Below are 15,660 nucleotides of genomic sequence, written 5' to 3' on the forward strand. Positions count from 1 at the left end.
GTCGTTGGGGACTGGGGTCGGGGTGGGGGGTCGGGGTCCAGGTTCAGGTGCTGGGGTGGTCTGCCTGTCTCCACTTCCAGAGGGAAGAGGACCACCTCCTGGGTCCGGAGGCTGGTTGTCCCTATGGGGTATCAGCACCTGGACCTGGGAGAATAGAGTATATATGGGGAGTGTGAGTGAGAGTACGACGTCCATTGCTGTTTGTCTTTATGTTGGGTGCATGGGTGTGAGTATTTTTATGTGTACGCATGAGGGTGGAAATGTGTGATTGTGACTGTGAGTGGCCTTTTTTTGTGTCAGGTTGGGTCTTGGGCTGTTCCCTCTCCTGGACCAGTTTAGGCCTCCGATCAAATGTGGTGCCTATATCCTCCTTGCCACACTACCTGCCAGTGGTTGGTGTCTCTGCCCGCCGGTGTATTTGTGGTTCTCGGTCTCCGGTGCTGGGTGTTTTGGTGTGTGCTGGCTCACTCCTGGTGGCTGCTTGTCGGCGCCTGGACCCCTGGGCTTTGTCAGGCCTCTGCTTGGGCGATGATATGTCCTCGGGTCTCTTGGTCCATGGCTGGATCTGCTCGGGTGTAGACACCTGCCGGCAGGGCCTGTGGGCATGTCCCTGCAGCTCCCTGGGGCCTCTGCACTTAGGTTGCTCTTCTCTGGTAGCAGAGCTTTAAAGCGTCAGCTGTAATGCTGAAAGTAAATCTGTTGGGCTTTTTCTTGGCACTCAGACAACAATTCTGAGCACTACTCTGCCGGACAGGACACGGTAAAAAAAAAAAAAAAAGAAGAAGTTTTAATCAAGAACAATGAAAGTAAACTTACATGGGCACAAGGACAACACTGAGAGCAGGGCAAAGAAACAGAACATATGGAGCAGTTCTGACATGGAAAAGCCAACGGAGGAAACTGACAAATCAAATTGAAAAATCAGGCAGCTATATGCAGGACAGAAGGTACAGAGATCTGTTGTAAGTAATCAGGTGAATACGAGAAACAGCTGAGACCAATGAAGGCAGGGGGAAACTGAGGCACAAGATTAGAGGGGAACATAAGAAGGTAATCCAACAGAGAATATCTTAATGTACAGACTAAGCATGGAAATAAATAAACAATGGGATTAACTAAAATAGTAAGACTGAGAACACAGAGAGCATTGAAAGAAACATACATCTACAGAAAACTAAATCTCAAAAACCTAAAAATCATGATAAACACAACACCCCTCTACAACTAACCAGACTTAATATTATGCTCTGATCAAAAGTGTTCCTTTATTTTTTAGAAAACACAGGAATGTATATGTATGCCATAATGACAGTATCTCACAAATAAACATACTTACAATACAATTGTACAATGGAATACAATGGATTTTCCTGCATGATGAAACAAGGACATCGTGACAATGAAGTGACTCAAAGATCAAACACTGAAATATTATATTCATGGTCGTGAAACTCCTCTTACCTTGCCTCCGCTGAGAGGCTGTGGTCAGGTGGAGAAGCAGAAGGCAAATGTTTTGGCTATACGTGTAGAATTTTCAATTAGTTTTGCAATTGCAAAGTTCCCTGTTTGTTGTTTCATGTAGATCTTGACAGGGAATTCTGCAGCCTTCCTTCCCACCATGAACACACAGACACAGCTGGCAGATATAACAGTTTGTTGACATACAGCTGTGTGCTGAGCAGGGTTCATGGCTGCCACATCTGTCACTCCACTCTACAAAACAATCCAGACAGAGAGTGATGAGAGACTGCATGGCCCAGAGAGAGTGATGAAGGGGGAGTGAGAGGGGATGGCAGGGGTGAGTGAATGTATTATTATGAAAACCTATGCAGAAAAATAACATTCTGACTTTTATGGGCCCATTAATGTGGCACTATAAATATCAGCCAGTCTTAGCTCAGGATGCTGATGATGTTTTCTGTTTTTTAAATGACAGCTGTTTCACACTGAGTTGTCAATAAACCTTTCTTTGACAAACATTATGACAGTTTATCAAGTGATAAGTTTGGAGTGTGTCTGTTCTGTTGGTGGGTGGGGGTTGCTCTCTTATGTTGGTTGTGCAGCTCTAACTTACAGTGGCTTTCATGCCATGCTCTGTCTGTGTCCACTCAGCACGTGATCACATTATTTCTGTTTATTCAGTAAAATGCACGGAGCTCACATATGGCTGCATTTAGCTAAGCTGTTAGCCAAACATACCCATCCAAAGTTTTATGATACAGGTTAGTAAGCATGCTGTGTCAAAGAATCATTTGGTGGCAGAAAGCAGTCACACTCTATGAAGATTAATATTGTATAAAGTGTAATTGTATATACTGTGGTATAAGAACCAATGGTGGGACCTGAACTGCACCTAATGGTACTCAAAACAATAAATATTCAGTTCTTTTTAAGAAACGTGTATGTATTTGTGTAAAATGGTTGTATTTCACTTAATCATTGAAATGAAACTTGTTTTACTCTTCAAACAAAATATATCAACAAAAATGTGTTTCTAATTGAGGATAAAGTTAGGACGCCCTCTAATAGCTGGTTTTACTCCCCTTTGACTGAAACAAAGGGATTCTTCTTGTAGCCATCTACCATCTCTGACATCGCTCTATGGACAATTTGTCCCACTCCTCACTTTCAGCTTTGAGATGTTTGAGCGGTGTCTTGCACATTCAGGCCGTTTCTAGTCAACCCACAGAATCTCAGTGAAATCAAGATCTGTACTTTGACCTGCTCCAGGACTTTGTACGGTACTTGTTAATTGTCAGCCAGTCCTTGGAGGATTTCCTGCTATGTTGGGTCATTATCATGTTTGCAGGCAGGGTCCAGTCTGCTTCAGTTTTAATGTTTTTACTGATAGTCTCACATTTTCTCAAGAACCCTCTGTTAGAACTCATGGTGCTGACCAGGTCCTGCTGCAGCACATATGCATCTAGTTACAGGGGTTGGACAATGAAACTGAAACACCTGTCATTTTAGTGTGGGAGGTTTCATGGCTAAGTTGGACCAGCCTGGTAGCCAGTCTTCATTGATTGCACATTGCACCAGTAAGAGCAGAGTGTGAAGGTTCAATTAGCAGGGTAAGAGCACAGTTTTCTCAAAATATTGAAATGCACACAACATTATGGGTGACATACCAGAGTTCAAAAGAGGACAAATTGTTGGTGCACGTCTTGCTGGCGCATCTGTGACCAAGACAGCAAGTCTTTGTGATGTATCAAGAGCCACGGCATCCAGGGTAATGTCAGCATACCACCAAGAAGGACGAACTACATCCAACAGGATTAACTGTGGACGCAAGAGGAAGCTGTCTGAAAGGGATGTTCGGGTGCTAACCCGGATTGTATCCAAAAAACACAAAACCACGGCTGCCCAAATCATGGCAGAATTAAATATGCACCTCAACTCTCCTGTTTCCACCAGAACTGTCCGTCGGGAGCTCCACAGGGTCAATATACATAGTCGGGCTGCTATAGCCAAACCTTTGGTCACTCATGCCAATGCCAAACGTCGGTTTCAATGGTGCAAGGAGCGCAAATCTTGGGCTGTGGACAATGTGAAACATGTATTGTTCTCTGATGAGTCCACCTTTACTGTTTTCCCCACATCCGGGAGAGTTACGGTGTGGAGAAGCCCCAAAGAAGCGTACCACCCAGACTGTTGCATGCCCAGAGTGAAGCATAGGGGTGGATCAGTGATGGTTTGGGCTGCCATATCATGGCATTCCCTTGGCCCAATACTTGTGCTAGATGGGCGCGTCACTGCCAAGGACTACCGAACCATTCTTGAGGACCATGTGCATCCAATGGTTCAAACGTTGTATCCTGAAGGCGGTGCCGTGTATCAGGATGACAGTGAACCAATACACACAGCAAGACTGGTGAAAGATTGGTTTGATGAACATGAAAGTGAAGTTGAACATCTCCCATGGCCTGCACAGTCACCAGATCTAAATATTATTGAGCCACTTTGGGATGTTTTGGAGGAGCGAGTCAGGAAACGTTTTCCTCCACCAGTATCACGTAGTGACCTGGCCACTATCCTGCAAGAAGAATGGCTTAAAATCCCTCTGACCACTGTGCAGGACTTGTATATGTCATTCCCAAGACGAATTGACGCTGTATTGGCTGCAAAAGGAGGCCTACACCATACTAATAAATTATTGTGGTCTAAAACTAGGTGTTTCAGTTTCATTGTCCAACCCCTGTACATTCTGATGGGCATTCTGAGCAGCACCAGAACTTCCACTCAGCGAGCATGTTTTTTTTTTTTCCTTAAATGATGAAATAGCCACCCTTTGCTCTGATGACTGCTTTGCTCTCTTGGCCTTCTCACCAGTCTTGAAAGAACTTTCCAGAGGTTCATTAAGAGACGACCAGAGGTTAATATTTCAGTCATCAGCAAAGGGAGGCTACTTTAAGGAATCTAAAATATAAAACATATTTAAAGTTATTTAACAATTTTTGTTTGCTACATAATTCCATATGTGTGCATTCACAGTTTTGATTCCTTCAGTGAGAATCTACGTACAATGTAAATAGTTGTAAACACAACGCAAAACTTTTGACCGGTGGAAATAAAAAATATGTTTTTTAAACTTTTTTGGTATGCGATTCTTTTCTTGGATTTGTATTTGGTTTAGGTCAAACATGTCTTCTGTTGGTGCATGGCATAGCGGTGGAGTGCGCAACCCATATATGGAGGCTACAGTCCTCATCACAGCTGTGCTGCTTGTTTCCCCCCCACCCCCATCTCTTCACCGCACTTCCTGTCTGTCTAAATAATAAACAATAAAGACCACACTTTAGATGTGTCCCTGCTCCAACACAGCGGACATAGTACCTCTGCATGTCATCAATTTCTGCAGATGCCTGCCAACTAACCATCCATTTGATGCAGGTATGAGGAGCTAGAGAAACATCTCAAACATGCATGACAATGGTTCTTAAGGACTGACTTTGGACACCACTGCTTTAGAGCCTTGCTTCATTAAAAAGAAGTTAAATGGAGAAATTTTCAAGAATTCCCAGTACAATCAAAGGTGAACCTGTGAGCAAGAGCTGGTAGCTACTTATGCTGTGGTCCATTAAAATCTTTTATAACTGCTCACCAGCTTTTTGTATGTTTCTACTGTTATTTTGACTTTTGCCATTTGGTGATGACCACAGAGTCATTAGGAATGGAGAGCCTCTTTGCCATGACCATGATCTCCATCTTTCAAATTCAATTCGGGACTCTGGCTGGAGCACTCTAAAATATAACGATTTATTTAGATGATTTCTTGACACTTAAATATGCCAGGGGTATGAATAATTTTGGCCTTAAAGATACATTTGTGTTACATATTAATACACATTGAAGTGTCCACATTAGACACAGAATCTGTTGAGGTTATATACTCTGCATTACACAAAACATCTTTTCTAACACAAGGTTTATTATTTAATTCCCCACTGCCAGAATTTATACCCCCCTAAAGAGAAGGAGAAATGTCCACCCATCTAGTATTTTAATTTTTATGTCCTTAAGATTATAATTTGTTGCTGGTTGTGATCTCTGTTTTCTCCCTCTTTTTTTGCAATCTTGCAAAGTTTCAGACCACACCTTTTGTCTACTTTAATCTGTTTTAACATGTAACATATAAGTACTTTCTGAAAGTAGCAAGAGGATATCCATTCGTCCATCCATCCATTCATTGTCTTCCGCTTATCCAAGATCAAGTTGCGGGGGCATCCCTCTTTCTGACGACATCCTCCAGCTCATTCTGGGGGATCCCAGGCTAGACAGGGCATATAGTCCCTCCAGTTAGTTCTGGGTCTTCCTCATGGTCTCCTCTCAACGAGAAATGCCTGGGAAAAATACACTGCTCAAAGAAATAAAGGGAACACTTAAACAACACAATACAACTCCAAGTAAATCAAACTTCAGTGAAATCAAACTGTCCACTTAGGAAGCAACACTGATTGACAATCAATTTCACATCCTGTTGTGCAAATGGAATAAACAACAGGGGGAAATCTTTGGCGATTAGCAAGACACACTCAATAAAGGAGTGGTTCTGCAGGTGGGACCACAGACCACTTCTCAGTACCTATGCTTTCTGGCTGATGTTTTGGTCACATTTGAATGTTGGTGGTGCTTTCACACTCATGGTAGCATGAGACGGACTCTACAACCCACACAAGTGGCTCAGGTAGTGCAGCTCATCCAGGATGGTACTTCAATGCGAGCTGTGGCAAGAAGGTTTGCTGTGTCTGTCAGCGTAGTGTCCAGAGCCTGGAGGCGCTACCAGGAGACAGGCCTGTACACCAGGAGACATGGAGGAGGCCGTAGGAGGGCAACAATCCAGCAGCAGGACCGCCACCTCCACCTTAGTGCAAGGAGGAACAGGAGGAGCACTGCCAGAACCCTGCAAAATGACCTCCAGCAGGCTACAAATGTGCATGTGTCTGCACAAACGGTTAGAAACCGACTCCATGAGGACAGTATGAGGGCCTGACGTCCACAAATGGTTGTGCTCACAGCCCAACACCGTGCAGGATGCTTGGCATTTGCCAGAGAACACCAGGATTGGCAAATTCACCACTGGTGACCTGTGGTCTTCATAGATGAAAGCAGGTTCACACTGAGCACATGTGACAGACATGACAGAATCTGGAGACACCGTGGAGAGAGATCTGCTGCCTGCAACATCCTTCAGCATGACCAGTTTGGCAGCGGGTCAGTAATGGTGTGGGGTGGCATTTCTTTGGAGGGCTGCAGACCCCTTGTGAGACCATATACTGGTGCGGTTGGCCCTAGGTTCCTCCTAATGCAGGACAATGCAAGACCTCATGTGGCTGGAGTGTGTCAGCAGTTCCTGCAAGATGAAGACATTGAAGCTATGGACTGGCCTGTCCATTCCCCAGACCTGAATCCAATTGAGCACATCTGGGACATCATGTCTCGCTCCATCCACCAATGTCACGTTGCACCACAGACTATCCAGGAGTTGGCAGATGCTTTAGTCCAGGTTTGGGAGGAGATCCCTCAGGAGACCATCCGCCGTCTCATCAGGACCATGCCCAGGTATTGTAGGGAGGTCATACAGACACGTGGAGGCCACACACAATACTGAGCCTCATTTTGACTTGTTTTAAGGACATTACATCAAAGTTGGATCAGCCTCTAGTGTGTTTTTCCACTTTCATTTTGTGTGTGACTCCAAATCCAGGCCTCCATTGGTTAATAAATTTGATTTCCATTGATGATTTTTGTGTGATTTTGTTGTCAGCACATTCAATTTTGCACAGAACAAAGTATTCAATGAGAATATTTCATTCATTCAGATCTAGGATTGTCATACCTGCTTGTGTTTTTTTATATTACCTGGTCTAGTCATTTGTTTTCTGTCTCCCTGCACCCCAAGCCCACACCTGTTCTGTGTTTGCCCCTGATTGTCTTGTCACGTTTGTCATTGGTTCCCCCTACTGTTCAGTTTTTGTATTTAAGCCCGTTTGTTTCCTGTGTTCCCTGCTGGTTCCTTATGTTATGTTATGTTATGTTATGTTATGTTATGTTATGTTATGTTATGTGTATGTGTGTTTCCTGCTGCGTGCTTGCTACCCTGTCTGTGTCCTGCCATGAAAAATAAAGACTCGTCTTACCTTCAAACCTGGAGCTTCAGGAGTTCTTCCCCGCATATTGGTCCATCAAAAAACCATATTATGGCAAGGATGTGTTATTTGAGTGTTCCCTTTATTTACATCCCGCTCTGTTGTCCAGGGCGGGATCAGTGGAAGTTTTGCACCTGTGTGATTCAATTGCAATTTAGACATGTAGTGGAGTGGGTCACCTCTCTGCTCTGACTGCAGGCAGGGTTTCCTGCCTGATGAGGCTACACTCTGACCACCTGTCAGTTCTTGAGAAGTGGCTCGTCTCCAGGATTCAATCTGTTTCTCTCATCATTTATGGAAATAAATATCAGTATCTTCTATTGAGCAGTTGAGTTAAAGTGCAAATAAAAAATCCTAACAATATGAAATGGCAAATATAATATATAAAAATACAAAAAGAAAAATGTGTAGATTTTTAACACCTCCAAGTCAGACATTTATCCAATGTTTGTCAGGAAATGACTAAATGAGCAGAAATTATGATTCCATTTTTTTTAATCACAAAATGTCATTATCCGGTTCAGCAAAATTACTTCTTTAATTAGAGTTGAACTTGGTTTTTTCTTCTTCCTACATAAATGTAAAACCAACTAAAAATATACTAAGGTCTTACGAAAAGGAAATCCTTCAGCTAAGGGCTTAATGTTTCATGATCTTAGTCAACGCCTCTGGTTGATTTTCCTGCTGAGTTTTTGGATGGTTTCCTTGGATTGAACTGTTGTTAGCTTGTTTGCTGTTCTCTGTAAATTACTGAAATTACTGTAAAAGAATACAACCAGATGTTTCTTTTTACTTCAAGACAGGTATTACAGGCAGGAATCAGCCAACAGGGGAGCAGCAGAGGGATAGTGAGCATGGGCCAGCAGGTCGGAAGTATAGAGGCAGATTCTGTGTGCCACCCCATTTTTTTTCTTGGCCCCATGTAGAAAATATGGACACGCCCCTGATCTCGTTACTCCATGGCTATGCATGCTGCTCAACATCTTACATGTTTTGGGGAGAAATACCTATCTTTACCCCCCGCCCCACCCAGAACAAGTGTTCTGCATCTCAGGAAGTGAGCACTGACTGTCTTACCTTGGAGTCCGAAGGGGGTTGTTGGTGTGGCGGAGGGTCTGAAGCAGCAGCTAAGGGCAGGCACTTGAATACAGTGCCCAAATCAAAAGGTACGCTATATGTATTCTGCAGAGAGTCAGAAAGATTGCAGTGAAGCAAAGTTGGCTGGAGTTGGCTGCATGAACTAGCTCCCAGGGTTTACTTTGTTTAGTGATAGCAGATAAAGTAGTACATGATCGAAAACAACATACAGTTTGTATTGAGTTTCTGTCATAAAGTACGCAAAGGTAAACAAAAGCAGTTCATTGATGTAGTTTTCTGGATTCAAGTTAACAGTGTATGTAAACTATGTGCATTAAACAAGGGTATATAATCCTTCCATTCTATAGCTTTTATATACCAGCTTGAAAATGTGTAGAATAAGAAATAAAGGATTATCATTCAAAGATACCAGATCATATCTTTTGCAGACTGCTGGCTGTAAATATTATTTTGTAGCTGATAGGTCCTGTTGCAAATAATTTTGTTTTTACAATTTTCTTACTAAAAATTGTTCTAAATAATTTTTTGTCCTCCATTTGTGCTTCTTCTTGAAAACCCTCCTATTTTCACACTCCTTACTGCCTTACTAAACTAATGTTTTTGTCTGCACTGTTGCATCTTCACACACTAGGTGTAAAAATGGTTACAACTCCCACTCAGCTCTTTCTATTTTAATGCAAACCTACATAGACTTCAGCACAGCATTGTTGGCACCGTGTACATCTGATCTCACCCGAGACTGAATATGCTGCAGCACAGAGAAGATGGGAAGAGTAACTTCTTAAGCATTAATAATTATTTATTCCCATGGATCAGCCACTATCAGTAGTTTGTATATTTTATTATTATTAATATTAGATTCAAATGTTAATTAAAATCATTTCTCATTGGCAACTAAATGAAAAAGAAAACTATCTTTATTAGGGAGTAAATATGTTAAGCTGAATTTGGCTTGTAAGGTTTCCACATCTGTAAATCATCACTGTAGATTATGGGCAATCAAACATAAAATTTATACTTATACCATCTGTGAAACGGGTTTCTCGGTTTAATAATTGTTGCATAAATTTTAGTCCTATTTTAGTCAGACTTTATTGAAGCTGTACTCAAATTCATATCTTCCTACACTTCCCATTTTCTTGTTTCACATTCGAATAAAGCTTTGCTTGCTTTCTCTTTAAATTTGAACTGTCAAACAAAAACTTAGTGTTGTTTTTGTCTCCCTCTCATTCTCCTCCACCAGTCCCATCCTTCTGGGGTCTGGTCAACTCAGCCTGGAACTTGTGTGCCATTGGGAAGAGGCAGTCCCCCATTGACATCGAAACCAGTCATATGATCTTTGACCCCCACCTGACCCCTCTCAGGCTGAACACCGGAGGACGGAAGGTAAGGGCTGATATAAAAAGGAATTCTCCCATAGGATGAATGAATGGATTAAATGTTTTCATCGTCAAACAGCTGCTGCACCTTGATTTATCATAGCAGCTCAAAACAAAACAGGTAATTGTCTTGTCATTAGAACTCATGTCTAACCCTAGACCAGTATTATCCACATCTACGGTCTTTGACATTTCCAACTGTATTTGACTGCACCAGAAGCATTTAGTCGTTTCCAAAGACTTCAGTTATAATTTATGACTATAAAGAAGGTTCTGCCTGACTGTTTCTAGTTGAAGTTTACATTGTGGAGCTGTTTTTGGTAGTCTCCTCTAGGTTATCCTTTTTGTCCTGGCCATGGGAAACCGGAGAACTTCTTCATGTCCATTGTCATGAATATTTGAGGATTTAAAGGAGCTTGTCTAACCTGTGTTGAAGTGTTTTGTTGACTTTGAGACAGCTCACAACCATAGCGCAGTCTGAACGACCCAGTTCCGATCTTATCATCTCCAAAAAAATCAGATTTGTGCTACTTTCATATGTGGTCCTAATCAGGCACATATCCAATAATTTTCAAAGTGTCTGCAGTCAGAATGATCGTTTTGCATTTTAAACAACATTTTCGTCATTGACATGAGACGTGTCATAATTCTGCATGAACCAGAAGAAGCCAGACATGGTAAATCCAGAACTAAACAATGCTTGAAGCAAGCAGTGTTGACACTTTGGATGGAGCTAATCAAAAAGACAGCGAAGTACTTAATTTAAGTAGTATTTGGGGTGTCAGTTTGACCAAGCCAAACTTGAGGGGTCCTATCGTAACTGGGCTGTTATTAAGCCCATCTCTAAACAACTGGCCAAGCAAGGATATAGGTGAACGTGGCTACAATGCCAGTGAAAAGTCAAAAGTTTAAGAGCGAAATTCAAAGAAGCCAAAGACTCAAACAAAAGAGGCTGTCGTGGTCAACTGACTTGACCATATTATGAAGAGCTGGAACGTACTTTAGGTAACAAATCCAGCTGTCAGCCTCTGGAACTCTAGGATAGCTCTGTAGCTGAAGATGAGCCAGAAAGTCCCGGAATTGTAGCTACAGGTCCTTCTCAAAAAATTAGCATATTGTGATAAAGTTCATTATTTTCCATAATGTCATGATGAAAATTTAACATTCATATATTTTAGATTCATTGCACACTAACTGAAATATTTCAGGTCTTTTATTGTCTTAATACAGATGATTTTGGCATACAGCTCATGAAAACCCAAAATTCCTATCTCACAAAATTAGCATATCATTAAAAGGCTCTCTAAACGAGCTATGAACCTAATCATCTGAATCAACGAGTTAACTCTAAACACCTGCAAAAGATTCCTGAGGCCTTTAAAACTCCCAGCCTGGTTCATCACTCAAAACCCCAATCATGGGTAAGACTGCCGACCTGACTGCTGTCCAGAAGGCCACTATTGACACCCTCAAGCAAGAGGGTAAGACACAGAAAGAAATTTCTGAACGAATAGGCTGTTCCCAGAGTGCTGTATCAAGGCACCTCAGTGGAAAGTCTGTGGGAAGGAAAAAGTGTGGCAGAAAACGCTGCACAATGAGAAGAGGTGACCGGACCCTGAGGAAGATTGTGGAGAAGGGCCGATTCCAGACCTTGGGGGACCTGCGGAAGCAGTGGACTGAGTCTGGAGTAGAAACATCCAGAGCCACCGTGCACAGGCGTGTGCAGGAAATGGGCTACAGGTGCCGCATTCCCCAGTCCTGGGCTACAGAGAAGCAGCACTGGACTGTTGCTCAGTGGTCCAAAGTACTTTTTTTGGATGAAAGCAAATTCTGCATGTCATTCGGAAATCAAGGTGCCAGAGTCTGGAGGAAGACTGGGGAGAAGGAAATGCCAAAATGCCAGAAGTCCAGTGTCAAGTACCCACAGTCAGTGATGGTCTGGGGTGCCGTGTCAGCTGCTGGTGTTGGTCCACTGTGTTTTATCAAGGGCAGGGTCAATGCAGCTAGCTATCAGGAGATTTTGGAGCACTTCATGCTTCCATCTGCTGAAAAGCTTTATGGAGATGAAGATTTCATTTTTCAGCACGACCTGGCACCTGCTCACAGTGCCAAAACCACTGGTAAATGGTTTACTGACCATGGTATCACTGTGCTCAATTGACCTGCCAACTCTCCTGACCTGAACCCCATAGAGAATCTGTGGGATATTGTGAAGAGAACGTTGAGAGACTCAAGACCCAACACTCTGGATGAGCTAAAGGCCGCTATCGAAGCATCCTGGGCCTCCATAAGACCTCAGCAGTGCCACAGGCTGATTGCCTCCATGCCACGCCGCATTGAAGCAGTCATTTCTGCCAAAGGATTCCCGACCAAGTATTGAGTGCATAACTGTACATGATTATTTGAAGGTTGACGTTTTTTGTATTAAAAACACTTTTCTTTTATTGGTCGGATGAAATATGCTAATTTTGTGAGATAGGAATTTTGGGTTTTTATGAGCTGTATGCCAAAATCATCCATATTAAGACAATAAAAGACCTGAAATATTTCAGTTAGTGTGCAATGAATCTAAAATATATGAATGTTAAATTTTCATCATTACATTATAGAAAATAATTAACTTTATCACAATATGCTAATTTTTCGAGAAGGACCTGTAGTTCATCTGGTAGTGAAACAGGTAGGTTTTTGTAAGCAATGGCTTTGTCGTAACCATGTGTAACAAAACAAATTAATGTTACGTTAGTTGCAAAATCATAGATAAGTCAAGTTTCATGTTGAATAAACAACCCATAATCTACCACTCCTTGTTAATGATAGCCCTTCAATGTTACTGTATATGTACAGTGGGAAGAACAAGTATTTAAAGAAGTCTTTCATTTTATCATAGGTACTCTTCAACTGTGAGTGATGGAATCTAACACAAAAATCCAGAAAATCACATTTTGTGATTTTTAAGTAATTATTTGCATTTTATTGCATGATTTCTACATGCTTTGCAAGTGGGAAAACCTGCAAAATCGACAGTGTATGAAAAACTTCTCCCCATTGTATTTGTAATCTTTTGTTTGCTTCATTGTATTTCTTCATACAAAAAATGTGTTGTTACAACAGCTTAACATCAGAGCTTCATAATATGGGATGATATACCATTAAGTAAATTTTTATTTTTATTTGCTGTATATAGTCATTTTCTTCTGCTCGCTGAAAATCACATTACAAAAAGATGGGCCACACTTGCTATGTAAAATTCAATACCAAATTCACAGTGGAGCAGTTTCAGAAATTTAATGTGTATGTATTTTGGTGAAAATCCTCCTATGTCTATATTTTCTTATTATTGTAAATGTTTTCGTGTGTATGGGATATTTTACTAACACAAAACATCTAGATTTCATACCTTGATGTCTATTAGAACTGTCTCTAAAAATTCTACTGACTACATGTCATATTGTTTTTAACGGATTCGACCCACATGCAGAAAGCAATCCAGGAGACAGAGTTTATTTACAGAGCAGTGAAGTGAGCAGGGAACTGGAACCGGGATACCAACTGTAAAAATAAACAGGAGGGTAAGCAGGGGTAATTCTGAGTCAAAACTAATAAATAATAATTCTGCCTTACTGGATTGATGGAGCGATCCGCCAGAGGGGGGAGACCAAGAGGTTGTTTACCCGTGAGACCGGTGATGGTGGGTAATGGTGTGCCAGGATGATTAGTTGGTCCAGGAGTTACAGAAGTAGGTGCAGTGGAAGGAGGAGGGTGGACAGGGTTCATGAACGGAGATCCAAGGAGTGACAAAGTCAGGAGGCTGCCAACCGGTGTGGTCCAATGAAGTAACAAGAGGCTTGAGTCTTAGTTCGTGGAGCTGGATCGCTTCTTTCCAGAAGTGGGTAATCCAGACGGAGTTCCATGCAGAAGGCAAAGTCAGGTTCAGGTAATCCTGCAAGGTAACAGATTCTGATTACCAAAAGCTCAAGTCAAGGACAAGACAAAGGAAATGTGGCTTGAGCTGTACCACTAAGGGCAACAGTCTGGCAGTGAGTTGCTGGCAGCCTCCTCCTTATATACTCCTCAGCAGGTAATCAAGGGAATAGAGAACACCTGTCACCTCTCCTCCAGGTTCCACGCCATCTAGGGGCTAAGCACAGTAACAACACCAAACAAACAGACAAGGCACATATCCTGACACTACATCTTTAATAAGAAATCTTACTTTGTTAAAAGGGAATATCTCTCACAATAATCTATTAACATTTCTTCTATTTTCCCTTATACAGGCAAGTCTGCCCAAAGCAGAAAAAGAAAATACAAAATGGAGGCATCGCTAGAAGTCTTTGTATAGAAGATCGTCAATGCCTTAAAGACAGATGATACCAATCTTCTGAAAATGCAGGCAGCTCAATATGAGCATGAGCTCAAAATTTTCTTAGTGTTAATAGAATTCATGAAGACATCACATTACTCACCATGACCACCCTCCTGTCAGGCACCAGTACAGTCTCCACACCATTACAGCTCAGGGCAGCTATCTTATTTCTATTCCGCATCATACCCCATGGGTTCATCTCAGTCACAGCCATTTAATCAGACATCCAACCAGACTCTGTCCTTCCTTGAAGGTTTAGCTCAACCTCTACCCCCCAACAATGCTCATTTACATTTTCACAATCTGAGTCAGCCCTTCAGACAGGCACCGGCAAACCTCAAGATCCAGTTCAGCAAGCATCTTTCAGTCAGGCTCATTCTCCCTCCTACCACCCTTCAGATGAGGAACAAATCTAAAGTAAACATTTCTAAATGTTTTGAGTTTTCCAAGAGAATGCAGTGTCTTCCAGGTTAAGGCTTTGTTCCTGCTTGGAAAGGAACAGGTGTAGATTCTGTAAAATAAAGAACTAAAACGTTGAAAACTTTATTTCACACTTTGTGAATGTGTTAAACTTGTGGTACCTTCACAAAATAATAATCAGGCTTAACTCCATTTAACTTTAGAAACAACAGTGGCATTTGTGGTTCAGCATTGGCTGTGAAAATGTGTTGCATCTAACCCTAACCTATCTGGCAAAATCCCTCTGTCTGCCCGTCTCTCGTCATGGAGAATGCTTCCGCAAATAACTAGTAAGATAATTTGCACATCAGTGATCATTATTTTGCAAACGTTTAACAGTTTTTTTGTTCATAAAAAGGTGGACAGAACACAAAATGTGTACGTGAGTACAAATTTTGTTCTACTCCTAGACTGTAGGTAAGAATAGTTGTCAGAAAAGCAAACTGCTACAAGGAATTTTTTTTTTCTCTTCCTAAGTTAAATAGAAAACTGTACACTTTCAAAACACTGATTTTATTTCACTTTGTTATCGTTATTATCGCAATACATTTTGATAGTTTAAAATGTATTTTATATGTCACTTACGAGAACTGATGATCAACAGCCCACAGCATAACAGAGTGCAACCTGTTGCGGTTGAAATAGTCTGCATGGTTGTCTTCAGGAGCAATGTTTGGAATATGACACCCATCTATAGCTACTGCGCATT

The 15,660-nt window shown here is 41.7% G+C and overlaps 1 protein-coding gene across 1 annotated transcript in view; it reads left to right on the forward strand.

The window, feature by feature from the left end:
• The window catches only part of LOC124863604 (carbonic anhydrase-related protein 10-like), a 299,030-nt gene that overhangs the window by 128,816 nt on the left and 154,554 nt on the right, over positions 1-15,660 (forward strand). The window contains exon 3 of the mRNA XM_047358056.1: positions 9,988-10,130. Within this exon, the coding sequence (XP_047214012.1) occupies positions 9,988-10,130 (143 nt within the window). The remainder of the gene's footprint in view (positions 1-9,987; positions 10,131-15,660) is intronic.

This window comes from Girardinichthys multiradiatus, chromosome X, assembly GCF_021462225.1.
Source record: "Girardinichthys multiradiatus isolate DD_20200921_A chromosome X, DD_fGirMul_XY1, whole genome shotgun sequence".
Classification (NCBI taxonomy): Eukaryota; Metazoa; Chordata; class Actinopteri; order Cyprinodontiformes; family Goodeidae; genus Girardinichthys; species Girardinichthys multiradiatus.